Consider the following 27,681-nt stretch of genomic DNA (forward strand, 5'->3'; position numbering starts at 1 on the left):
AGGCATTTTTTTATTAAATGAAACCAAAGAAAACATGGACTAAGTGGAGAAATCTATATTGCCTCCTTTGGAAGGAAAATATACAAAACAAAAAAGTAAAATAAAAAAAACAGACATTTAGTAACACCAAAGGCAGGAAGATGTTAAAAACCAGAAAGATGAAGAAAAAAAAGGGACCCAGAATGTGAGGCTGAAGAGCATAATTAGCAACAGCAGGTAGAGACCTTGCTTTCTATGACAAGGACAAGCAGCACATCCACTAACCTTGAGTCAGCACCCTCCAAGATTTTGTCAGCTTGGTCCCCTATCACTTCTTGCCTGAGATAGTAGAGCATGCGGACACGCAGCAGGACCCTGGAGAGGAAGAGAAGAGAGGGGGTGAGGGGAGAAGTTCTTAACTTCAGAATTGTTTGCCAACAGTGGCTTTTGGCAGCTGCTGCTGTTCATCCATCATCCTGCCAAGGCTGATTAGCCATGCTGTATGGTAGGCTTGAAGCGTGACAGATGGTGGCATATAATCACCTCTGTGTGGTGCTTTCTGCTGGCTTCCAACGGGCCTGCCTGGCAACGGCTCACGCTGCACAGGGAGGGAGCAGGCTGAGCCCAGCCCAGGCGCATTACATTTAGTCCTACCTAGTTCAGCTTGTGAAGTTCAGACACGTACTGCACCGCTGCCTCTGAAGTACTGGAGCAAGTTTGTAAACAACTGAGCAGATGGCTTTCAGTAACTGTTCTGCTTCATTATCTCATAAAATTTCCTCAGCTGCTGCCTTAATACCATTTTTGGAAGCACATCAGAAGTTGCAAGGATAAACGAGATCTATAATCTGTTTTTTTTTTCCTCCTGTCTTTTTTTAAACCACTGAACAATAAACCCTCACAATAGGATGGTGGGTTTTTCGGATTATAAAACTATTTGTTTTCTGTAAAGAAGCCAGTTTTATAGCACTATAACCACTTGCAGCCCTGCTCCTTGCAGGAAGTCCACAGAAGCTGCCAGGTTTAACTATATATTGCACTAGGGAAATCCATGTCAATGTCAGCTTATAACTGAACTCGAGCCTGCCGTTTCAGCAACGCTGTCGGAATGCATTTAGGAAACTTCATTAATTTTACCCTTTTTAGACCCCTAAATCTTAAAGTAACTCTGCTCACATTAATTTTGCAGTTGGCAAAGGGCGGGGGAGATTATGATTGGGGCTGTCAGCTTCTGTGTCACATCTGGAGGAGAAAAACAAGCAGCTCAATTATTCTCTCTGAATCTATCACTTATCTGTGCGATATAGAGGATGCCAATGGCACTTCAGAATGCAAAGTCTAAAAGATCTTTAAAAGCCGAAAATAATAGCTGTATTGGGCACTTAAAGCTATAGTTTTTTTTACACCTACTATCAAAAACACTGTGTCAAAGCACAGTGATATTATTAATTTCTTTTAAAATTTAAAGGTTGGTTTAAACATAATGGACTTGTTACAAACACTTTAAAATATGGCTGCAACCAAAGCTTACATGAGGCCATTCTTCTTCTTCTAATCTTCACTAGATGGCATGCCCGTGACTAGGGAAAAGTCCATATCCAACCGATAACATATTTATATAAAGATTTTCTTTCAAGTACTATGATCAAGGAGGTCATAAATAATAGAAAACATTTATTGGATGTACATTGAGGTCTCAGGGCAAGGACAACATCAGAAAATCTTTGTGCTGAATTAAAGAATAGTTGTGCACGGACATGCATTTTCAGTGGCCAAAAAGTCCTGACAAAACATGATGTTTTACACTTTAATACATAGCTTCTAGAATGAAATGCCCAAGTGTTCAATTCTAAAATAATGTCTCTGTTTAATGCAGGAAGCTTTTTCTTTTTTAGTTACATGAGCACATATGGGCTCAACTGAAATTCTCCTAGCAAGCTTTTTCTGGAAGTATTGCACACCTGAACAAGGGAAATCAATGCTGAACCAATGTTGAGATGTCCAGCTCAATATAGGAACCTAGTGGTTTTTAATAAAGAATTCTGCAGAATCCAGTGTATCTTCACAGCAGTCTGTGGACTAACCATTCATCTAATGCAATGCCAATACTATGACTGCATTTTTAGCACAGCACGTGCTAAAAATGCAAGTCTAAAAAGCCTGGAGCTCCCTAAATTACCTGATTAACATCTAAATGCATCATTTGTGAGACTTGCGGCTGGCCAGATGTTATGGATATTCTGCATGAGCACAAGTGTGTGGGCTGTGACTGGCTCATTTATCTACACTGACAGACATGCTCAGTAGGAAATTGGTGCTGCACATGATTCATTTCTGGATCCCGAGTTGCTGCGTCATCACTCGGCAGGTGGCTGCCTTGGACAGTCCTTGGTATGTTTACAATAGTAGTGGCTGGTTGAATGCAGAGGACTTTGTAGAAACAGGTTTGCAAGAATTATAGCATACAGAACCCCACTGTTGGTGCTGGTAGATTGAGAGACTTATCAGACAGAATAGAAGATTTAATTCTAATTCTGCACTAAAACCTTAATGACTTATAGCTGAGGAAGACAAGAACTGTATACCATATGGTAATAACATTAACACCAAGCTAAGCAATTATGTATACCAGACAAGATATAGCATCTTTCTATACATTAGTGACATGCACTGTAACCCTCAAAGATTACAGAAAAACAACCACTGTATGAAATTCAGCTGTAAAACCAAGCCCTCATATTAGCCATAAAGCACGCTCCTTTCTTCTTACACTCACGTTGGTTTGACACATACTGAAAAAGCACAAGGCGGACAGCATTACAGGCACCTCTCTATTCACAACGAACACGGACCTCCTTGTGGTCAAAAAGTGAATCTGGCTGGGCTCTGTAACCACACTGCAGAAAAAAAAAACACTTTCACTACTTACTTGTTACAGTGATGCTTAAGGTGCTTTTTGTAGCTATCTTCCTGAAACAAGGTGTCCGGATTGCAGCTGTGGAGCCAGTCTGCATGCTTGAGCACAGGCTGCGAATTCTGGCTTTTCACCTTCTTCCCTTTCCTTCCCCTAGGTACCGGGGCAGAGAGGCCTAAAATAAAAGGAGTAGGTAAAGCACATTTTTGAATGCCACATTGATATATGCAGTCACAAAATACCTCCTACAACAGTGCAACACATTACACAACCAAAGCACATTTCAATGACTGTGTATAAATTTTAACACTGCTAAAGCTCTACCAGGCCAAATACTATACGCGGTTACATACAGTCTAAGCAGAAAAGGCAAGAGAAGTAGTAGCTGGGCATTTAGGTTTTTGGAAACTTCATGTGAATAAAGGCTTAACTAGCAAAGTAGACTACTTCCAATGGAGGTCAAGTGCTTCCAATGACACTGCACACTGGCATCTTTGTGAACATGTAATATACCTGAGTGGTTCACCAGAGCCCGAGTCTGGCCATCTTCTGTTGGTGTGATTAAATCCCAGATGAAACTTTTGATGTTCTCATCCCCTCTGTAATGGTTGAGACAGTACACCAAAATGGTACGGCAGATGGTTTCCACGTCTTGTTCTGTAAGCTGACGCTTGAAACGCCCATGGGAAAGAATATCTGTCCATCGGCCCCACCTACAGACAAATGGAAAAAAGGTTTGTGACGACAGACAAAAATGCAATGTGAGCTCAATAAGAAGTCTATGTCTAAGATATGAAGACATACAAGCTTATAATTATACCGTCATCAAGACCCTGCTGACAAGCAAACTTTCAGCTCTTTCACTTCCTCATGTCCTAATGAGACAGCAAACACATAGCACAAAAAAGATATATGAGACCATGTTACTCACCCATAGACCAGCAGGTTTTTTTCAACTCTGAAACATTCACTTCTTGCATAACCCTGGGACTTGTCCTGAGGCCGACGTGGTTTGATGTTGGGTTTGTCCTCAGAGTCACTCTCCAGGTCAGAGAACTCCATTAACTCATCTTCCTTTACTGCGCTGTACAGCCTGGTCTGCTTTCTTATCCGTGGTGTGTCAATTACCAATGTGTTCTACAGGCAAAACCAATATGAAGATGAGGCCACTTGACTTGCAGCATCACACAACAAAAACACAGAATGCAAAAAGATAAATGAGTACACTTACTCTTCCATTCAATACATCAAGATCAAGCTCTGCTTTCTTAGCCCACTTCTGCCAGAAATTAGGGTCATCCAAAGAAATATCTGTCCGGTTTCCAGAAGCAACAAAACTGGCCTAATAAAAAAAAAAAAAAATGTAATAAGTTTTCCTGGTCCTTTGCTAGTATACCAGGAACAATAGCCTCAATTGAAGTATTTAGATAGATTTGAACAAAAAAGAAGTATGGAAAGAAAGCAAAATACAGGAATAGATCTCCAGTTTTATGCAGAAAGGGGAGGGGAGGTGAATGAGATGGTGGCATGTAACTTGGAACAATCTCAGATGCAGGTTTAGGATGGAATATATTACTACAGAAACACAGGGCTAGTTATACAATCACACTGTAGGCACCTGTATATTAAAAGCAGAACAAAATAGGTTTCTTTTTACACACACGTGAACAGGAAATGCTGCCCATAGATGCAGCCATTTTACGTAGCATGTTTTGTTTTGAAGAAACACCCTAAATACTTGAAACAGTTCTCAGTTTTTAGAAAGGCACTATCAATCAGGAGATCTTATGTATTATGTTTAATGGAACATACTTTGGCAAAGGTGGAGCCTTTTCCTTCTGATTCAATAGTGATGGTGTGAGTTCTCCTGGATAGGATTTGATCAATATCTTCCTCACAGAACTTGGAGCCTTCATCTTCTTCATCCATTAGTGCACCATATGCCCCTTTCCGAAGCAGGTCCTCTATCTCCTTTTTGGAGAGTTGTTGTACCTACGAGGGAAAAGAAATGAACATATAAATGATAATAGTAAATAAAAACCAAAGCTACATGGATTTTATAACACAAAGGCTTCTAAACCAGTGTGAATACAAGTAAAACAGAGGACTAATTACCCCGTTTGTAGCATTCTCTCTTCCACTCATTGACTGCAGCACTGCCTTGTCCAGGCCAAGCTTCAGGCTAGCCTTATCAAACATTTCACGCTCATAAGAATTTCTTGTTATCAGACGGTAAATTTTAACAGATTTACTTTGTCCAATTCGATGGCATCGAGCTTGAGCCTAAAAAAGAAAAATGGCATAAAAATCTGTTACAAACTGTGATCATGTAGCGCAGAATAACCATGAGAATTAACTGCGAGATACAGTATACAGGAAAAATAAACCCAAAAATCCACTACATAACCAGAATGCATCTTATAAAACATTTGAAATCAGTTGAGACTTATTTATTATTTAGGACTAATTTGCAAATGAATAAACACATTATAAAGATTCCTAAAAGACTAAGAAAATAGCTAACAGAAAAGCAAAGCCGCTTACCTGAAGGTCATTCTGGGGGTTCCAGTCAGAATCAAAGATAATGCAAGTATCAGCAGCAGTTAAATTAATGCCCAGACCTCCTGCCCTTGTACACAGCAGGAACACAAACCTATCAGAATCTGGCTTGGAGAATCTGTCAATAGCAGCCTGGCGAAGGTTGCCTCTCACTCTGCCATCAATTCTCTCATATGGGTATCTGAAAATAAAATAAGAAAAAAAAGAAGGGTTATTATCTAGACCAGTACTTCAATTTATTCTATTTACTTAAGACAAACTCCAGCACTATCCTCCTGGAAAAGGTTGATGTATTTCAGCTGCAAACTTGTGAACAGAATGGCAATGAGGAGAAGATGTTTGAGTGCCTCATGTATGCCTGTTCAGCAGCTCTGCAGTCATCTTATCCCTGCTGTTACAAGTCACATCTTGCCTTTCCATACAAACCTGGACTTCTTTTTGGATTTCATTCCAATCAATAAAGTAGAGCAACCAGCATGTACACAGTGTTTACACTGAAAAATATGTGTTTTTGTTTTATTTAGATACACAAAAAATCACTTAAAAGGAGACCAGATCATATCTATCAACGTTTCTTAAAGATATGATTGTGTTACTCAAAACCAATGGCTTCTGTCTCGCTTACTGGAAAGAATTTGCTCATTTTAATATCTTAGGACACAAATTTCTGCAAAAACTGAGCAGTTAGATGAATGCTAAAACTCCTCAATGATTATATTATCTAGGGCATATCTTTACAGGACCGCAGTACTACTATTGTATTTATTGTTGGCACTGTGGTTGGCACGCGCACTCACCTGCGTTGGATGAGGTAGTCTTCCAGAATGTCCAAGCAACGCACCATCTGGGAGAAGATGAGCACCCTGTGGCCACCAGCCTTCAATTTTGGCAGCAGCTTGTCAATCAGAACTAGTTTGCCAGCAGCCTGGATCATAGCCTGGAGCGGAAAATCTGGAAAGTCACCGTTGTGCGCTTCCTTAAATTCTTCCAAAATTTTCTCTTCAGCACCTGCGGAGAGATACAAAAACAGTGTGTAATGGGAAGGATGTGTGCCTCCGGACCTGCACATTTAAGGGTGGGGGGATGGCAGGGAGGGTGCCAGGTCTACAACTTCAATTAAAATGCAACAAAAACAAGCTCTCAAAATATAGCCAGCATAGGAACAGCTCCTGTTTAACACAAACTTTAAAAGAATAAACTATTCATGGTTAACCTGGATAACGAAAAGATGCAATTTAAAGTAGAAACCTCAACTCACATAATAGTATGTGTGGTCACATGCAATTGTTATATTTAAATATTGATTTCTGACACCACTTGAGAGATTTTTATTTTTACTAATATTGTGTCTGACACAAAAAAAGGAAGAAAAGACCCATGAAGAGAAGTAAAAATCTGGCAGAGGGTCTAAACCATTTGTAGCCAACTGTGGACACATGAGAGATTTACGATCACTTCCTGTCCATCTGACAATACGGACACCACACTAATACGGACACCACACTATAATGCCTCCCTCACTAGCAATGGCTGAAACACTAAAATCCCAGCATACCTCAGCATAATAAAATATGGAAGTACTTAAGAATGTGTTTAAGGTATAAACATGTTGATGGAAACAGACAAAGTTAACAGAGGATAAATTGTCGCTGGCTACTACAACCTTTGAAGTCCGCTATGATTCACTGAAACATGATAAATGTATAGAAGAGATTTTATGTTTTATCGTAGAACAGATTTTATCTTGGAGCAGTGTCTATGCTAGACAACCAATATAAAAATGGCCACTAGGGGTACAACAAACTTTGGACATGGAAAATCAAGTAAAAACACGTGTTGCAAAAATTACTTTCTGGCACAAATGAAATACATCCTCCATAGAGATATACTATAGCTCCCTTCAATAAAAGCAAACAAGCATGCTCTTGGTAAAATAAGAACGTGGATAATTGTTATAGCTTTGTAAAAGCTGTACTGCAGCGTTCAACCTGGTCTGCCAGCCAATGGCATTGTTGTGCTAACATATGACAACTAGCTTTGTCAAGACAAAATTAGCATACAAACATATCAAATGGAGCCATTATTTCTCTGCCAAGTGTAGCAAAGAGAAGGACACTTTAAATAGAGACACCAATTATGTCCCATGGAGTGCACTTGAAGTAGATCAGAGGTACGTGACTTGAATAACATATTTTTACATTTACAGTTTGTAGTCCATGCTTCTTTAAGCAGCAGAGATCCGTTAACTCTTCTGCGACACACAGAAAACTCAGCGTGTTCATGTGCACTGCGCAACATTCCCATGCAAAGCAAGTGCATCGGTGTGCTCACTAATTGACTGATAACTCTTTAAAGTGGATGTGACGAGAATTAGTTGGATATAGGTTTGACAAATGAGAAGCACTACGGTAAAGGCATATCAAAACCGCTTAAGGCGAGGGCTCACAGTCCAAGGGCAGAAAATGCAAGCAGGGCCCAGAGGAAAGAGCAAGCCAGCATACAACATCCAAACAGACGGCACACGCGGCTCCTGACTGAGTCAGCAGCATGGGGCCCGGGGCAAACTGCCCAGGATGAAATCCACCCCCACAAGTGACAGCCCTGTCTAAAAATGTTATTGTGAGTGAGAGTCATAGCCTTGGGGAAAAGGAAATAGGGGGCTGGAGGACGCTGCACATCAATCACCACAGGTTACCAGGTTGTAATTAAATATAATTTGCAAACAGCTTTATGAGGGGGTTAGTTGGAAATGCAGATGCACCCTTAAAGGGACAGTCACACATTTCTTAATGATTGCAAACAGTTGTAAAGGCATTTGGCTATGAGCTCCCCTCATATAAAGGTATTAAAGAATTGAACTGTGTGTATAGGGCACATAATATATCCATATAGCCCTGATGATCATACACTGCATTATCGTTTTAATCACACACAAAAAAGAAGGAAAAAAAAAAAAAAGAGGAGAGAAAAAGCTGCACTAACAGTCCAATAGTATGATCACCTTTGCCAACGAATATGCATACAACGGGCTGCTTACAAGGGGTTTTGTCGATAACTACAAAAATGATAGGATACATTTTGACTTTGCTAAGAATGTTAAGCTTTGCATTCGCATTGTGCATCAAAGTCAAATTCAATAGCATTAAAGTGGTGCTTAGTCAGCTAAAGCAGGAATTAATGAGCCTGTCTATACACATTCATCTTTTATTAGCAGCATCAAAAACATCACTGCTGAAGAACCACCAGGAGCAAGAAAAGTCACTGGTTGGAAAGTGCTATTTGGGGCAAGTGGATTTGTAACAGTCAAGCAGTGTGAAATCTTACTTAATAAAACGTAGCCAAGTGGTGTAAAATAGTAATTAGAGAATGTGTGATAAAGATTCTCTTACAATGGTCATTGGCTAGAGAGGGAGTTGTATCCCTTACAAGTCAGTATTCAGTTTCTTTCCCTTCTAAAAAGCACAGAGGATACTCAACAGAACTGTAAAAGAAAGAATTCACAATCTAACTGCTTGCACCTGCCAACAAGGAAGCTACTCAAACTAGATAGCAGAAACCCTTAAATGTTTAAAGCAGAACTCTAGCCTAAATTATGTTTTAATTGGCATTTTCATTCAATGAGAAATAAAAATACCAACATGGTCTGAACACTTGGTGTAGGGTGCTGAAGTGTTGAGATAGATGGCACTATGTAATGGACAAATACAAGTTACAAGCCCAACCTGCCTCCATAGAAACAAAAAGACAGGGAGGGTGCAATCAAAAGAATTAAAAAGGGGGTAGAAATTAAAGTAAAGTGGAGGGTGAAAAAATGACTGCAGGCACCAAGTTTTAGGATTCCACAGGCAAAGCTGAAAAGGGCTTGGCACAATCCCAACGCATTCACTTTTATATATTAACCCCCCTAGCGTTCTAATTCTGTCATTTTTTGATGCAAAAAGTGATCCTATTTTTTTTGCGTAGAAATTTTTGTTTATATTGTGGGCCTGTAATTCTTAGGATTAACTCCCGGGTATAATTATTATATTTATTTATTATATTAGAATCATAATTTATAAAATAATACATAATTATAAATCATTATTATAAAAAATAATGAAATATTAGCCCAAAACAATGTAATTTATCCAAAAAAAAAATTTTATCAAAAATTTCCTTCTGAAATTTTCCAAACAAGGGTGCAATATTATTGATAAATAATAATATAAATTATATGCAGATTTTAGAAAAAAAATTTACTTCAATTCAGGAAGTGATTAAAAAGTCATTAAAAGGTCAGGGCTAATAGCGTGCAAAATGTAAATCAGGGCACTGGGCAATGATGCTTGGTGCACTACAATATGTATTTATACTTTTATTATATGTTTTGATGTGTTTTTACTTTAAAAAAAAAATTTAAAAGCAGATTACATAGTAATCTGCTTTTAAATTTCCCGCCCCCAGAATCCATCACTCCACCGCATCATCCGGAAGATGTCACACATCTTGCCGGGTGATGCGGTGGGGATGTCCCCGCCCTACTTCATTCCCCTGCTCGCATCTCCCGGAGGCTGATCTCCGGGTGCAGCGAGCAGGAGAGTGAGCAGCGGGGACATCCCCTACTCCCGGAGGCTGATCAGTCTCCGGGAGTAGTGGATGATGTCCCCACTGCTCACTGTCCTGCTCGCATCACCCGGAGATCAGCCTCCGGGAGATGCGAGCAGGAGTGGATCCAGGGGGTGCTGCCAGCGGGAAATCTCCGCTGGCATCACCCTCTGGATTTACCATTGGTGATCGCATCTAAATTTAGATGCGTGCAGCGGGGTGGCGGGGACCCCCGGGCAGGCTTTAAAAGCAGATTACTCCGTAATCTGCTTTTAAATCTCCCGCCCGGCCACGCCCCCCGACGGAGAAGTGCCCCGCCATCGCAGCGGCATCCTGCGATCGCCGCTGGACCGCGGGGATCAGGTAAGGGGGACCCCCAAAGGTACCCCGAGTGTGACTCGGGATTACCGCTTTTTGCAATTTTTCCGGCCCCGAGTCACATTCGGGAACACCCCTTAGGGGGTTAAATCAATTTCTGTGACACAGGGAGTGAAGGGAAGTTTCCTAATAGGTTTACAGAAAGCAATATAAACTCAGATGAAATTTTAATTTTCTCTATTCTACCTAAACACCAAACTGCTTTAGTTGCAGTCTGTGGCACCTTCACAGTGATTGTTTCTTGCGTCACTTACCACCGGTCACCAGCAAATTACATCTCTCTCCTTAATAGTTGGCACAGCAACAACAATTTTACCTAAATTCTTCTACAATATCCAAAACTAAAACAAAATGTTTGTCTAAAGTGCAAAAAAAGCAAAACTTCAACAATTGAGATATTCCAAGTCTTTTTTTATACTGGACAGGAAAGTTTTGTATTGAATTTTTGGGGGGCACAGCCCATTCTTACGTTTAACGTTATCAAATGGTTAAGCTAAAAAAATGTATGTTTTGTTAAATTGGTACAGAGCTGAAACCTTTAAAAAAAAAACCTTAAAAGCAAGGAGATTCCTTAAGGCCTCACAGAGAAGACCACCTGTCCTTAACTAAACATTGATGTAAAAATCAAGTATCTAGGTGGTTATATGCACCAATGGCAGTGGTACACAGACATACCCAGAGGCAACAGTTATTGTTTGGCTGTATCCTGCATTAAAAACTTGCTCCTAAACCCACTGTGCCAAGGGTTGATCCCTTCTTGTGTAGTTTTACCATCAGAAGAAATGCAAAAGTCCCATCAGAAACCAATCAATCATTGCAGACAAATGGTTGCCTCATACAAGATGTCACTCACCATTAATAAGGTAAGGATGATTGCAGCATTTTCTCAGCTCCATCATAGTGTTTAGCAGGTTAGGAACGTTTGCATGGCCACCTCCGCTTCCTTTGGAAAGGAAAGCAAAATTTTTCTCCAAGATGGCTCTATAATATTTCTTCTGGATGTTTGTGAGCTCTACTTCTATAATGGTTTCTTCCTTTGGGGCCAAATTCTTCTCAACATCTTCCTTAAGACGTCTTAACATCATTGGTTTAAGTATAGCTTGAAGCTTTTGTACCTAAAAAACAGCATTAGACATCTTGAGCTTTAATGTAATGCAAACTCTGCAATCCAACAATGGAAATTATGTGAACACATAAGCCAGGAGGAGGCCTTAAAGCTACCTATGCAGTGAGAATTGTTAGATTGCTTACCTGTTCTTCAGTTTTTAGATCACCAAACTCTTGCATGAAATTGCTCTCTGATGGGAAGCGTTCGGGTTCCAGGAAGTTTAGCAAGCTGAAAAGCTCTTCCACAGTGTTTTGCAAAGGGGTCCCTGTTAGCAGCACTTTGTGTTCCTACAGGCAAGAAAAACTAGGAATGAGACCAAAGGAGCAAACAGCTACACTCTAACACCAAATTCAGACAACATGCTTATCGGCAAAGCATATTCCATCGATTTAGCTTGAGATGAAAATATTAGTTTAGATATGGTAAGTATTTGCACCTAAGAGCTAGATTACCATATCATGAAGAAATGCAGGCACATGGCTGCGTGTGGGTGAGCAATTACTGTACCCATCCAAATTTGATTAACCCATCAATGCATTTGGATTTGTATTTATTTCGCCCCAAAAGCCAGTCCACTTTTTGCATCACTATGACGGCTACTGAGAGGAGTACTGAGCCTTTGATTTACAACAGCCCGTTGGTCACATGTTTTAGAGTAACAGACTGGAAGTTTAGAAGACAACAGAGAGTCATATGCTATGGAACTATGATAAATTTAAGACCCACTTGTAATATTTTGTTTACTCCAAAGTCAAAGTCTCCTGTACTTCAGGAGTTAAAGCCAGTGAAAGAACCACATTGCCAGTACCACTTTATAACATTTAGTGCTGAATTAGAAATAGCTGCCTGCAGAAAGGAGGTGCAATTCAGCAGCTGGGCAGCCACAGGTTGTGCAGACGCCTTTTTACAGCCAGCAGCCAATCCAAACCCACAAGTACAGGGTATGGAAAAGTATTTCCCTTCTCATTTCTAATTCTTGTACAACAGATGCTGGTTCCAACTTTAGCCTCAGAGTCTGGCTGTGCTGATTCAGCAGTCACACGTGGCACCTCCTGTCCTCACTCACAAGATGCTCTTGTCTAAATGAAGGATGCAGCAGAAAAACCATGCACAGAGGTGTTCACTTGAATACAAATAACAGTTCTGCTACAGATCAAAAAAATTGAGAAATTAAAAACGAATATTATTTAGCCAGTCTGTATCACAGTTCTATATCTCACTTCTGGTATTTACTGCTAAGCCATTGTACCAGTTATAGACATTTTTTGATAATTCTTCTGGTTGTCTTTTCATCAACTAATCACAAATTAGCCTTATCTTCTTCAGTGTGATTACCATAAAAACAAAAATTGATAGGTATGTAGTAGTTTCTTTACTTAACAAGAAAAAGTAACAATAAAACTCACCAAATCCATCATCTTTAGCCCTTCCAAGAGCTTACAGTTTCTGTTCTTCAGCCGATGAGCCTCGTCAATAACCACACATCGCCAGTGGATGTTTCTGAGCTCAGGGCAGTCTGTCAGAATCATTTCAAATGTTGTAATGATGGCGTGGAATCGGTAGGCACCCTTTATTGCTTTACCCTTAATTTGGGAAAAAGAATTCATCAGTCAGCAAGGTGGGAGGACCATATGTCAATGTTTACATTTCATTTATATACAATGTGTGGGTTCTGAATGTGTACATATGTACTCTGTCAAGGGCATGACCAGATGAAAGCTGAAAAGAAAAGGCCTTAGTACTTACAAAGCTTGAATTGGACATTTCGGAGCTACTGAAAAGGTATAATTCTACAATGCTCCCTTTTGTTTTTTTTATCTTTACTAACAGGAGGAAGTCGCACACTGCTTAGTTATCCACAGACAGAAAACCGGCAAAATACAGGCTGTGAACACAAGCTAAAAATATGGGCAATATATCCTCTAGGAAGAAGCTGTCCTAAAAATATATCATACTAAGGCAATCATTTACTACACTCAACCATTACAGGCCTGTATCTCCTTATTACACCCTAGATTCCAAGGGCAGCATTATACAACTACTGTTTAGACAGCTGAGGAAGCCAGGTAACAAAGAAATATTTGATTTTCTACAGTGATTTGTGCCTTAGTGAAATCTAGATTATGCACAGGATCATTAGATGCAAATGCAGTCAAACAATTCTATTTTTAGCACAAAACATATTAAGGGATTGTTCTGACATAAAGCAGAGAGTGTCGGCACCCCAAGTGAGAGAATGAAGGTGAAGCTTTTCTTTAAAGCCCCAGAACAGCAACATTTCAAGGCTATGTGCAAACTTAAAAGCAATTTACACCGAGGAAAAACAATGAAACCAAGAAAAGAACAGAGATACTAAAAACAACTTAGAAAGAATTAATGGCTTCTTAGATGGACCACAATACACATAAACAAATGGCATGAGGCCCAAAGATTTTTTGTTTGAGCAAGCACTGCTTAATCTAAACATAAAAAACAAGAATAAATGTAAAATATGTTGAAAATTACTGAAATAAAATGAATATTTATGCTGAGTACATTTGCAAGGTCCTGTGCAGGTTTACTAATATTATATACTAGTGTATATATATATATATATATATATATATATATATATATATATATATATACACACACACATATATATACACACACACATATATATATATACACACACACACACACACACACACACACACACACACACACATATACACACACACATAATTGTTCCCTATGGTAAAAAAAAAAAAAAGTGGTATCTGTATTCATGCAGTGACAATGCTGCCTTTACCCAGGCAGCCTTAGATGTTAAGCTAAACTGTAATAGAATTTCATATTTTAATGGGCCCTCTCTCTCAAACCTACGACAAAAAATGGAATGTACAATATTGTTTCACTTTAAAACAAGAAACAAACAATTCAACAACATTGGTGTAGCTATGTAACATATCAAACCTACCTGTGCATCTTTAAAGTACATTTCATACAGCTGTATGGTTTTCCTGCTTGCTTGGCTTCCATGATAAACGACAACATTCAGTTCTGTCCATGTGCGGAATTCTCTCTCCCAGTTAGGAATTGTTGACAGTGGTGCAATAACCAAGAATGGACCATGAATGCCCTTTAGGAAGATCTCATACAGGAAGGTAATTGACTGGATGGTTTTGCCCAATCCCATCTCATCTGCCAAGATGCAGTTTCGCCTAAAAACAAAAAAACAAAAACAAAAAAAAGGTAAATTTTAGCCATGGTAACTTCTTTAAACAGACCAACAATAAAACAGAGCACAGCAAAAGAAGCTGTAAGTCATGCTTAATTTGTAATCCGGTAAAATTTCACTAGTAAAATATATGAGCTGTTTGTAAAGTTACTCTGCAGTGGACAATACTGTTAAGTTAAAAAAAACCATGACGCTTATACATTGCGTTACAGACAAATATTTAAAGTAAATAAGCCTCTTACTTCCAGGAACCACTTGCATGTATCTTGTGTGTCATTTAATAATCGCATGGTGTTAAAAGGTAAACTTCAGCGTTCAGCCTGGAAAGTATGCCTCATCTTCTAGCAGCTGTGCAGTGTACATGTAACTTGTGAGTGTAAATCCAGCTATGATGTAGTGCTGCTATGATTCAGAGTTTCTGTGCCAAGCAGAACATTCCCATCACATGTTTACAGGCTGGGGATTCCTAAGGAGAACAGGAGCCCAGCTGTCTTACAGAACTATGTGGAAGTTGTAGACTGCAAACTGTCACTCCCCATAATGGTTAAAAAAGAGTTCCGTTATGCATCACTTGCATTTAAAATGGCAACAGAACGTGCACTAAAGGTTTCTTTAAAGCATTAACTGAAAGGAAATAATGTAATAGTAATATATAACATTTGAATCTGGTGCTTGCGTGTGGGTATAAAAACTGCTTGCTTTAATTCCACTGCACACTGAGCTTCTTACAACGTGCTTTAGAGACTGCAGCAAAGCAAAAAGAGCCTGGCTGCAAAACTTATGACACCATCTTGCCCTTTCCTGCTATGCTTGATTGTCCAAGACCCACCTGTTCATTTTGGTTCCGACAATCATGGTGGCTCAGTATCACATGTGAGTTATCTACAGTAGATGCATGCAAATACACCTGGCCTAAGAAGCTCTACTCCTCCACACTATCATCTATCCACCCAGGCATTGTGACTAATAAACAACTCCTTCCAAGAGCCAGCCCACCTATTGTATCAGGGCTGATAAAGAGCTTTGAAGCAGTGAGCTCTAATGTTTTCAGGAAGTTATGTACAGCAACTTGCTATGTCCATGTAAAATCAAAAAAGGCTGTGGAAAACTTCATTGGCAAGTTGATGAGCAGGCAAGGGAGGGCAAAATATAAGCAGATTAAATTTCTGATTTTACAAGTCTGAAAATCAGAGTTTGCTTTTGTACTATAGTTGCTGCTCTGTAGAAGCTGTGCTTTCACAAAGAATATAGTAACAATAAGGGCAGGTAGAGGAACGTAGTCTATGAATAGAATCTGTATTAGATGCTCTCCTATTGTAAAGTAATTTAAAAAATAGAAGTTTATTTGCACTTCTAATTGTTGCTGTGTATGTATCTAAAGATATCTGAATTCTAAAGTGGAGCTAAGCATTGGATGTCTGCATCAGATACTTGCCATGCCTACTAAATGCTTTCTAGATTCAACAGGATGCAGCTCAGTCAACTGAGCTTTCCACATTTTTATGGGGTATAAACCTCTATCCTAAGATGCCAATAAAATGTGCAAGGTTAAACTATGCCATGAAACAAAGCCATTAAAGTTTACTAAGGCTACTGCTAGGAGAGTAGGAAAAAAAAAAAATACTTACGTGTTGTACCAATTGAACAGCAGCCAATTCACTCCTTCCAACTGGTATTCCCTGAGACTGTTATTGTTTTTATACTCCCTGGAACTCTCCGATTTCTTCCACTCGTCGGCAGGAGGTCGCTCCTGTTTCAAATGCAGTAAATCCCATTAGTGGTTTTCCGAAAGACCATATAACTGAGCTATTTTCAAATAAAAACACTGCTTGGCTGTGCCAATTCTTACCACGCGCTCTGTTTCTGGCTCCCTGCTCTGGAGTTTCTCAAATTCTTCAATCTTTGCTGGATCCAAGTCCTGTTTCAGCTCCCATGTACTGTCTTCATAGGGAAGGGAGCACCACTTCACCAAGTGATGAGTCACAGGCTGCAAAAGCAAAATATTACAAATGACAACTTGATACTTTCTGAAGCAGTTAAAAAAATGTATGCTTACACCGATTTAAAGGGTAGAGAAAAACCAGGTTGTGGGTTAATCTACAGACCTCCAATAAAGATTAGACAAGAACTACTGACTGGAATATTTAGTGCATTCTTTCATACTCTGACCACATAACTACACTGATTAACTGCTGCATCTAAACAGTTCCGAATGCATGCACAACCTATAAAAATTGTGTTCCTAGCAAGCACAGAAACAAAAAGAATGCTTAACAGAACACAAACCAGATGGAGGAGAACTGTGGGTTGTGTTAGAAGGTCAGGTATCGTGTTCTGTTCTTCAAAAGAGCTTAAATCATTTAGGAAATACACTCAAAACAATCTCTTCCTAAACGTCTGACAATAGCAGCCATTCTAAAAAGATTCAACAGGCTTTTCCTTCCATTCATTCTAGGTGCATTGTGTTATATTTGGGCAACTGGTATACAGTTCAAAATGAAGGTTTAAACTGTCTTGTGCTACCCAAAGCCATCACATATTCCTTGAGTACACTATAGGAATATAGAGGGAAGCATACTATGAGTTGCTGAGGCTAATTTATTTATTTATTTGGGGGGGGCATGGGTATGCCATTCGATAAATTAGGACAAAAACATGACCGACGAAAACAGCGCCTAATCAAGAGCTGGATAATCTGCCTTAAAAACTGACAGCTCTAATTGGATAGGTGCATCCTGTGGTAAGATCTGGTATGCTAGTCACCAGGCCCTGTGTTATGTGCCCAGGGTAATGTCACAAAAGCTAAACTTTGCTGCCATTTGAAAAGCTTTACTCTGCAAGGTACCGATAACGATATTAGAAACCTAAAAAACAGTCACTGCACCTGCAGCACCATTTCTGATGGACTTATTATGGAGTTCTTGTCTGGTCCCTGCTCTGTGTCCCAGGACTCCTTACACCTTTGCTTCTATAAATTAACTCATTATATAGCATTGTATAGATTTTACACCTCATATGATGTAATTACCAGCAGTGTTCACACCCAAATTACACATGACACTTGTAATAGCTAGGTGACAGGAGACAATCAACGTGTTGACAAACGGATCATTTGCACCACATTATTTTTATGATGTAGCATACAAGGGGTTAATCATGTGCTAGTAACAATAAAAAAAATCCCTTTGCAGTAGGTTATTCCATATATAACTGCCAAAATTCAAAAAGGAAATTACACAATTGTACCTCGTACAAATAGGGGGAACCGTGCCAGGAACTAATTACAATTTTGCAGTATACCGCCATTAAGAAAAGTGGAGGAAAAAAAAAAGGCTTTACCTCTCCGTTCTCGTCCGTGCCGGTGGAGACATCTAGTATTCTATCGATTTCCACGTAGTCAGGATTAAACAGATCATCTTCAATCTGTTGACAAACAGGAAAATCAGCATCTTATTTAGTGTGCCCTAAGGGAAACGTTTCTGCACCAAAGACGTATTATTGCCGTTAGGGTCACAGAAACACGGAAACCCGACTCAACAACCTCTAACATGCTAATTGAAAACCTACAATTCAGCAGGATTGCTCCCCGTGAGGGTAAGAGACTCCTCAGACTTTGTTAACTGGGCCTCTTAATTACTGTGTGAAACCCTTTTACAGCAGGAGAAAGTTGAAGAATATTTTAAATGAAGTGTGAAATTACAATTCACTAATGAGCAATCGAAAAGGCTTATAGCTCACACGCTTTCTCGAAATCTACAGCTTGCGAAGGAGCGGTTTAAATTTAAGTGCTGGTGTCATTTAACCACTTTGCTGCCGGCACAAAACCCCACACACTATTGCATAAAAAAAATCCTACAGTAAGCCAGTGTCAAATCAGATTATTCACCATGGTTTCTTTTTCTTCTGACACAGATCAAAAAAAATATCCACGTTGAAAGCAGATATTTAGGTTTGCATAATTATCACTTATAGTAAATCAGAAGCTGCTGCTGAACTTCTGAAAATGCTAGTTGCTTGGCTGTCATGCCGACATATGTACTTGAATATTTTCTGAATATCTGTCAGACAACACCGCTCTGAATTCAGGAGCAGCACAGCATTGCTGCCACACCACCACTAAATTTTCAGCTGTGCAAAACAGGACCACTCTGCCTCAGAATTCTAAATTCTAAGTAAACAATTATGTGACATTAATAACGAGAATCCTGTCCTAAAAAAGCATGCATGGACTTTAAACAGATTTGGTTTGAATCCTCCAGCATCTGGATTAAATAAAAGTTAACTTTGTTTGAGGACAACGCTCAACAGTAATTTGCTTTTCCATGACTTTATGGTACAAAGATACCATGGAGGTGCTTTATCATCTTAGTTGTCATGCAATGGGTTTGATTTAAATTAGAAAGCCTAACAATCATTGATCTGTTCACATTATTTATAATGTGAGCTTTACTGTAGCAGAACATGCCAACGCTAATTACTGTTTTCATTTTTATTTCCTCCTTGACTGAATATATACTTTATTCCTGGATCATATTGAATGACAGGGGAAGACCAAAATGGAATCTGCAAAGACTTTCAACAGTCTGACCCTTGCTCTGGCTCAGCACACAGATCTAAGTGAAATTAAATTGGTGATCAGAAGGTTAGTCCCATGTGGGCAATTGTCCAAATCCGAGAAGGACAGCCACAATCCTTGGCATAATTAGCTCTCCAAGTGATATGGAACAGAATATGCATGAGTGGGCCCAGCTAAGACAGAATGGGGTAAATCCTTTGATAGCTTAACAGCTGGAACAAGACACAGCCAATCGTCAAAAAAGTTTCCTAGCAGAATGTAGTTACATCCAAGGTATATTGCAATTCTAAGGATACTTCCATGGTCATGTCATTTTATAACATGTAATATATAGAGAAAAATATTTTACATATCACATGAATAAACTAGGAATCGGATAAAACCAAAACAGGTATTTTAATGAAGGGTGGAGACCAACTTTAGAGTACAGTTTTGGTTAGGTGGTGTAGATGATAGCACAGTGTAGGCATTATTAGTCAGTTTCACAAAGAAAAAGAAAATAATGAAAACCCCTGCAGGACCGTTAATCCAACCCATAATAAGCACAATCCCTAACCGAGATCGGATATCAACCACTCCACCCTGAACATGATTTTCTCTCTAGGTTTCATAAACAAACATTTTTTTCAGCAAGTTTTTTGGGAAAACCAATGGAATGCTTTTCCTCAATAATAAGAATCCCATTTAAGACATTGACACGTTACCAGTATTTCTTAGAAAAGAAAACTGCTTGTCAGCATTAGGGGACATCCCACAATTCTTTATCATGAAGCAGAGTGGAGAGACCACAATATACATCCTGACAACAGGAAGCCAACCAACTTCCTGTTTGTAGAAGTGAATATTGCACAAAGCCCTCAGCAGCATTATTTCTAGTTATATAAAGTAACACACCAATGTACAGAACAGCTTTTACCTCTGACAGGAATTTGTTCTGGCCCTGCTTAGCCCGAAAACGCTTGATTTTTTGATGAATCCTCTTGTCTTTTTCCAGGTCCTCAATTGTGGCCCATTGACAGTGCAAATAAGAACTGCAAAAATAGAAAGCATGTTAGCAGAAAGCGAGCAAATTGTTTTTCAAGGACTATGCACTAAGCATTTAAAAACTGAGTCAATGCTCAATTCTTGGTTACTGAACACCTCCACTTCCCATAGTGCTACTAGGCAGACAAATCATCGCTACTTTACCAAATATCTCTTGGTGTAAAACCTTTAAAAACGGACAGCAAAGCTTTGCTGTAAAATCAGAAAAACATGGTGACAAGGTAAGTTATCATTTACAACCATAGTGGTGAGCAAGTATTTAAGATAAGCACAGAACTTTTTTTTGTACTTTTGAAAAAATGGTAACCTCTTCCTCTGAAAATGCTATCTGCTTGGCAGCTATGCTGGAACAAGTGATCAGGCCATGCTGGAACAAGTGATCAGGCCATGACGAATGCTCATAGCATGACTTTTCCAGGTTTATGACTTAAATACAGATAGCTGTGCAAATATATTTTTTAAAAGGAAATATGCAACAGGTCTCCTTTACCTTAACTAGGTGGGAAGAAATTGTAGGCAGGGGGGGGGGGGGGGGGACACTGACTTCCTCCAAAAATGTGGGTAAATATTAGACAAAACAGCTAAATATATACCTGGGTTTGACAACTTACCTTTTATTCTTTAAAAAAAAATATTACTAATAGCCCATGATGGCAGGAATGGCCCCCCGGGAGGGTACTGCTGGAAGTTTAGATAGCAAAATATTGTATCCCAGGCACCCAAGTTACAGACTGCCCACCTCTGAGCAATGTTATTGGGATGAAACAATTTACTTACAAATTTTTGTACTTCACATAAAATTCTTCCACTTCTACCTCTTCCCCAGACTCCAGCTACAAAGGAAGAAAGAACATTTTAGAGTCAGAGCTTTAATGAACATAGGTGAATCATTGCAGAGTACAACCAACTGGGAAAGTTACAAGCAGCAGCACAGGAGTTTTAGATATTCATAATGTGTAATCCAGCCAGCCGGTTCTGTCTCTAGCAGGATTCCACTCATTATGAGTAATAAAATGATTTGTAGCCGTCTGAACTGCAGACTCCTTTCTCCGTGACTCTTTATATGTTCAGACAGAATAATGTATATCACATGGCGTGTGTTGAACCATCAAGATATTAACCATTAAACCCTGGTAAATAAAAAGCAAATGTTCCCTTGAAGAACAGCTGTAACTCTGCATTGTCATATCTGAGACATGAATAATGTTTAACTCCTCCCTCGCTGCATGCCAATTTCATTCACAACTGCCTGACCCTGTACCTGGCTGGCAGCCAAACCCACAGCGTTAAGTAGACGCCAAGTGTACCATTTTCTCAGGCAGCAGCCAATTAACAACTGCACTCCCTAATGCCAAATGTATTATTTTTGGCTGGCTCAATACAGTTTTGCTGCATTTTTACAATTGGCTTCTACGGGGTGTGTGCCTGTGTGTTGAGAGGAAGCTAACCGCTGACTACAAAACGATTGTGGTCGACAATTTATATTGCTTTCGTGTTCGCACTTAAGACATCACGGAGGGCATGACTGAATCGGATTTGATACAATGCTCTCACCACGGCCGTTAAGACACCAGTTAAGACGTTCATTTGAGAGACGATGAAAAGGAGAGCCTGCGCTTTCTCACAAACTGTTTTTAACTAGAGTTGAATGAATGTGAAGAAAGCCAATGGGAGGCGAGTAAGAAAATTCCTGGAAAGATGCTGTCAGCGTAGATACACTAGAAAGAGTAATGGTTCAATAGCAAAGCGAAAGTGAATGCTACAGCGCCGTCTCCAGTGCTTTCAGGCACAGATAGTAAATCCCCCATAGAAACAGATAGCAGAGGGTCTCCCCCTTAAATTAAATCTGCACAAAACACAGATGTGTGCAAAACTAAAGCAGGCTTGTCACACACGTGGAGCATATAAACCGCCATTCAATGCATGCACAACACTACCATAACATAATACAACAAGGAACACACCTACTTAAAGAGAAAGTCCATTATTTAACCCCAATTTCTGATAAAGATGTAGCCTTATAAAATGTACCTGGTGCCTTCTTTATTTCCTTAGAATTTTGTATCAACTATTTCCTTAGAATAGTATCACTATACCAAAGCAGATGAGTTCCTGTAATTCTTATGGCTGCTTAAATCATCTGTAGCCATTCAGCAACTTTCCGGTGGCAAACCATTTAGTAGCAGGAATAGGTAAAGCCAGGGAATTTATTTTTTTGCCACAGTCTGATTGCAATTTCCTTTAACTTCCTATCCTGGCACATGCAGACCATTCCTTTTCCAGGAATTGTAATGTTTTGGATTTTTTATTTTTTTGTCTTGATAAACAGAATGTCAATCTACTCATCAGACTTTGAACAAAAAAAAAAGTTCCAATCCAACCTTATGCTAATATTGCTATGAATTCAATGACAGGACTTACCTAATCACTGAATAGGTAAATAAAAAAACTCAGTTTCAATAGAACTGCAGTGCAGAAACTAAGTGCTACCCAGAGAAACAAAATGAAGTATCTAATGACAATGAACGGAAAGGATGGTAGCAATCATAGTGCAAGGGTATGGGTAACAGGCTCTAAACCTTAATGTTGTGTATAAGTAGACCACATGAATATCACACGCTATTGTCACTCAGTATCTGTCTTATTTTGTGTTTGCATGGTAAATACATGTTAGGAATCTAGGTACTCTGAGAAGAAGATATTGTGGGAATTTAAAAATGCAACACCTGTGTTCTATCTTCAAATGTGCAAACAGTATAAAATGACTAAACAATTTCAGCACTGAACAAAAAAAAATCTAATAAGACATTTAGGACTGTCAGAAACAAAGCTATCAAAAAGAGACCAGCAAACACACAGCCCCTCGGGGAATAGCGCTATACAGACAATGTTAACAGCAAACATAAGCATAAATCCTACGTTAGAATACCGTACAGAAGCCATTTTGTCAGATAGTAGCCATGAGCATACAGCTGAACAATTCACTAAGGAAAATGGCATTTTACCAATCTAAAGAGACATACAGAATTTTTTCAGCTAACAAAATGGCTTCCAGAAAGTTTACTTTCAAATATTCATCTTCCACCAACCCCACAAAGTGAAAACCATTCCTCAACTTTAAAAGAAATATTCAACGTACCTGTTTCTTTGTCATGCGGCTGCTCATGATCTTCTCCACAACAGGTCCTTCTTCAAACGCTTCCTAAAAGAGCAACGGACCAGAAAAATGTCCCAGTTAAAATATGGGCACCACAAAAGCAGGTGAGCAGTCATCCAGGATATGCAGTCCATATAACTGAAGGATGATAAAGTAAAATGCCAACCCAAATGTTTTCTATTTTTTGGGACAGGGAGAGATTAGATGCCATTACAGGCCCTTCCTTGCTGTCTGGCCCTGGATGGGAGATCTCGTCCAGCTTCATACTTCTGACAAGAATATCTCTGCTGTTAATGAAACTTCTTTGATTCTGCCTTTGAAGGGCACTTACTAAGTATTCCAATGGAGAACCATCCACTATGGTGCCAGTGACAACATACGCTTGGAGAAATCTCACCTCAATGGAACATAGTGCAAATGAACCAAAAGAACACAACAGCATAGCCACAACAGGCATTCCAGGTCTTACTGAATAAATAATATTTCTATTTTTATTTGATTGTATGAATTAAACAATATCTATGTGCGTTGCTCCTGAAAGATCCCCCCCTTGACCTATACACCCAGAGAGTTATTTTAGTTGAATGCATTTATAAAAATTTCATGTAAGATCATTTTAACAATTGCAGAGAACATAATGACTACTGAGAAAAATCAATAGATAGTCACAAGATTAGTTAAAAGCGGTTCTGGGGCAGTTATGATCAACGTGGTGTTTCTCCATTAAGTGTAGAGTTTTCATTTTGATACAATGGAAATGAAACACACACCATTCACCAATCAATATCGGGACTGGGGAGGGGGGACCTGGAGACTCTAAAAGATATGAGTGCAATGTGCAGAGTAATGAATAGCACATTAAAGCACATCCCTGGTTAGAAGAGACAAACTGAATCCTCAGCAGCACAAGGTTGCAAAATATCCCAGTGCTTTCTATTAAGGCAATTTTGTGCTGACTCAATCGCTGGAAGCACTGTTGAATCCGAAATGGATGGACAGTAATAGGCTGTGATGGTTCAAAGAACAGCTTGCTTTTCAGAGATTTCTTTAAGCCTTTGCTAAGGCAGATAATCATACTGATACCACTCCAGAAGTAGCCAGGGAAATAAAATACATTTTTTTTATATCCTATATACAAGCATCACACTGATACTGCACTTATCCAGCAATGTCAGACAATTTTGGACATCAGTAACAATTACATTTCTACATTTGGATGAGAAATATTAGTGCTGTTGAACTAACAGGAATAAAAAATTATGGAAATACAGCAAAACAAATCACAAAGATTTACACATAAACCTCACAGGTTTTAAAATAATTAAGGGTTGGGCGACACTTACCTGCTGCTCAGATTGTGACAGGTTGGAAGGAGAGTCTCTTCCATTCCCATCAAGATCATCAGGCTCCTCATCGGAAATTTTAAATTCCAGATCTTCTGTGTAGCGTTTTCTTTTAACCTGACGGCTGGATCGTCTTTTCTGTAAATTAAAGAGTTTTCCAAGCAATGTTACAAAAAAAGTCATCACATTTCTGCATACAACAAAACTAAGCTTCAAAAGTTGTAACACACACAGTAATGAACAAACGCCAAGTAAACTGCTAATCTTTCCTCTAGCGATCAGGAGAGGGGACCTAACATTTCTCTGCTAAAGTTTCACTATAACTTACAGGTCCCTCTCACCCCATGAATGGGGAGTGAAAGGAGAAGCGGTGTTTAACCAAGATCATGACTTTGTTAACCTGCTATCATCTTTAACGGTGCCTGACAGGCACCACATAATGTGTGTACTAAAACTAACATGGGTTAAGAATTTGCATATTAAACTAAATCAATATATAATCATAATTAAGTCAATTAAAAATAGAATATATGACAGAGTTTGAATTTGTCAAGTTCCACTGAACTGTGCGGTGCTAGCCATAAACAATGACAGGAAAGAACCTATTTAGAACATTCTGCCCCTTTATTGTTCATACAGAAAGCAGGCACAGGGTTAGGACTATTGTTTGTGCTGCAGCCACACGGTGCCATTATTGGTTGGTAGTACACAATATATCATATTCTAATATATTGATTTTGTTAAAACTTCCGCTGTGTTCAGAATGGCTGTGAATAGCCTGCCGACCACCAATACATATACTGTGATTACCAAACTTGGCTGCAACATAGGAAACATAGAAACAAATAAAAGAAAAATGTGTCATTACCTGTACACCAGAGTCATCCTCTTCTTCTGGGGGTGGTGGTGGTGGGGGTGATGATGATGGGGGAGAAGTAGAAGTAGTAGTAGTAATAGTAGTAGTAGTAGTAGTAGTAGCAGTAGTTTTTTCTGTATTTTCTTCATTTTCAGCACCTTCCGGTTTTGCTTTGACAACTTTCTTCTTTTGTGCACTTCCTTCAGAATCAGACTTACTAGAAAAATAAAGAAAGGAAAAACTATAGTTATTTCTGGCAACTGTATAATACACGTGACACAGTAACAGCACAGTTCACAAGTTACACAATGAAGACAGAAAGATACCATGGACAGGATACAGGAAATGGGGAAAGAATATGGATCGGATATAAGTAGTCGTCCACGGCCAGAGACTTTGTTAAATATTGGGGGGACAAGCTCATTCAAAAATCAATACTGGCATATAAAAGGTTCCCTATAACCAGCACCTTCTCTTTTCTAGTCTTTTCTTTACACTTAAATCTGAGCAAAGAAGAAAAACAAGGAATGACTGTTATTTATGCCACTCAAATGGTTGGAGTGGTAGCTTTATTTAGCATAGGTGCAATATACTCAGATAAGCAGCGTTCATGATATAAACAATCCTATCCATCACTGGACACAAAGATAACTGAATGAATAGGAAACCTTCCCTGCTGTTCCTTATGTCATGTTTATGCGCCATGGGTTTGTGTCTCAGGAACGTGAAGCATCGTTTGATGATCATCGCGTTTCTTAATGATCATTCAGCATCTACAGGGACGTGATTGCTCAGTAGCATAAACCATGTAATTGGGAGCAATGACAGAATGAAAGCAAATAACCCATTCCCAACTGTGGATATCTCCCTGACAAAATCTATTACAAGTTCTGCTTTCTCAGGTCACAGATGGAAAAGCTGGCAAGATAGTTCTTCCAACAGAGAAAAAAAAATATCAAGTTTAAAAGATCGGAAAATGCTGTTTAAATACGCATGATGCAGTAACCCACAATGAAGAGTATTCTGTCGTGTAAAGCATTTGGTTTATAGAAGGGTGACTAGTTGCAATAGGTTACTGCACTTGTTAACCCCTTTGTGACCACAATATAATTAACAGTTCAAGTGTGAAATGCCTCTTGCAATAAATATCCTTGCAGCAGAGATGAACAACTATGTGTTCCTAGGGCTCCCTGGCTATGGGAGGTTATAGAACATTCCATGCGCAGATTCACCCAAATGCATTGCACGAATGGTCATTATGTATGTTGGTGTGCTATTCATTCTAAATGGCACTCTAAAGAAGCATACTTCCAAAAACATGGTTAGGTTAATTGGTTTCCCCCTGAAAATAAACTGTATTAATGACAAATGACATGGCTATAGGCTTTATATAGCGCCAACATATTACGTAGCGCTTTACAAAAACTGTGTAATAATAATGATACTTGCAGTACAGCTCAAAACAGCGCAACAGGCTATTGTGCTGTATTGTTAAAAATTGTGCTCATTTTTGGTGTGTTAAGAATGGACTGCATTACTGAACAGTCCGCCAATCCCCTGAAACAGACTTGGACAATGTCTCCAAGTAATCTCCAGCCTTGCCCACTCCGCTTTATGATGATGAGGAGTGATGAGTCTGCCGGTCCCCACTGCAGCATCATTATATCTTACACATGCAGATTACAAAGGAAAGACACCACTGCTTAACATAAGGAAGGCCTTTGCTCTATAGTAGAAGGTGGGCTCAGATACCATGGGGAATTTCCCTTTAAAAGATCTCAATGTGTGGTCATTGCACATCAAGTGTGAGGAAAACCATCATTTATTTTAAAACACAAGAAAAGTGGCAGATTTGTGCAGCATTTGATAATACAACAGGATGGCTTTTTGAATTACAATTTTTTCTTTGAAAGTAGAAAAAAAAAACCCTTCTGTAGCTGTAAAAGCATCCAGCACAACATAA

The 27,681-nt window shown here is 39.1% G+C and overlaps 1 protein-coding gene across 2 annotated transcripts in view; it reads right to left on the reverse strand.

Moving 5' to 3' along the window:
- Positions 1–27,681, reverse strand: part of CHD7 (chromodomain helicase DNA binding protein 7) — an 88,290-nt gene that overhangs the window by 12,629 nt on the left and 47,980 nt on the right. For both annotated transcript variants that reach the window (XM_072411146.1, XM_072411145.1), the window contains exons 4-24: positions 25,731–25,935; positions 24,863–25,000; positions 23,502–23,564; positions 21,140–21,195; positions 20,235–20,349; positions 18,082–18,165; positions 16,592–16,729; positions 16,371–16,492; positions 14,482–14,725; positions 12,929–13,105; positions 11,666–11,809; positions 11,268–11,529; positions 6,250–6,460; positions 5,438–5,633; positions 5,009–5,176; positions 4,706–4,885; positions 4,125–4,235; positions 3,825–4,030; positions 3,407–3,606; positions 2,909–3,068; positions 265–354 (exon numbers count right to left, since the gene is read on the reverse strand). In XM_072411146.1, the coding sequence (XP_072267247.1) occupies positions 265–354; positions 2,909–3,068; positions 3,407–3,606; positions 3,825–4,030; positions 4,125–4,235; positions 4,706–4,885; positions 5,009–5,176; positions 5,438–5,633; positions 6,250–6,460; positions 11,268–11,529; positions 11,666–11,809; positions 12,929–13,105; positions 14,482–14,725; positions 16,371–16,492; positions 16,592–16,729; positions 18,082–18,165; positions 20,235–20,349; positions 21,140–21,195; positions 23,502–23,564; positions 24,863–25,000; positions 25,731–25,935 (3,270 nt within the window). The remainder of the gene's footprint in view (positions 1–264; positions 355–2,908; positions 3,069–3,406; positions 3,607–3,824; positions 4,031–4,124; positions 4,236–4,705; positions 4,886–5,008; positions 5,177–5,437; positions 5,634–6,249; positions 6,461–11,267; positions 11,530–11,665; positions 11,810–12,928; positions 13,106–14,481; positions 14,726–16,370; positions 16,493–16,591; positions 16,730–18,081; positions 18,166–20,234; positions 20,350–21,139; positions 21,196–23,501; positions 23,565–24,862; positions 25,001–25,730; positions 25,936–27,681) is intronic.

This window comes from Pyxicephalus adspersus, chromosome 5 (genome assembly GCF_032062135.1).
Source record: "Pyxicephalus adspersus chromosome 5, UCB_Pads_2.0, whole genome shotgun sequence".
In the NCBI taxonomy this organism is placed as follows: Eukaryota; Metazoa; Chordata; class Amphibia; order Anura; family Pyxicephalidae; genus Pyxicephalus; species Pyxicephalus adspersus.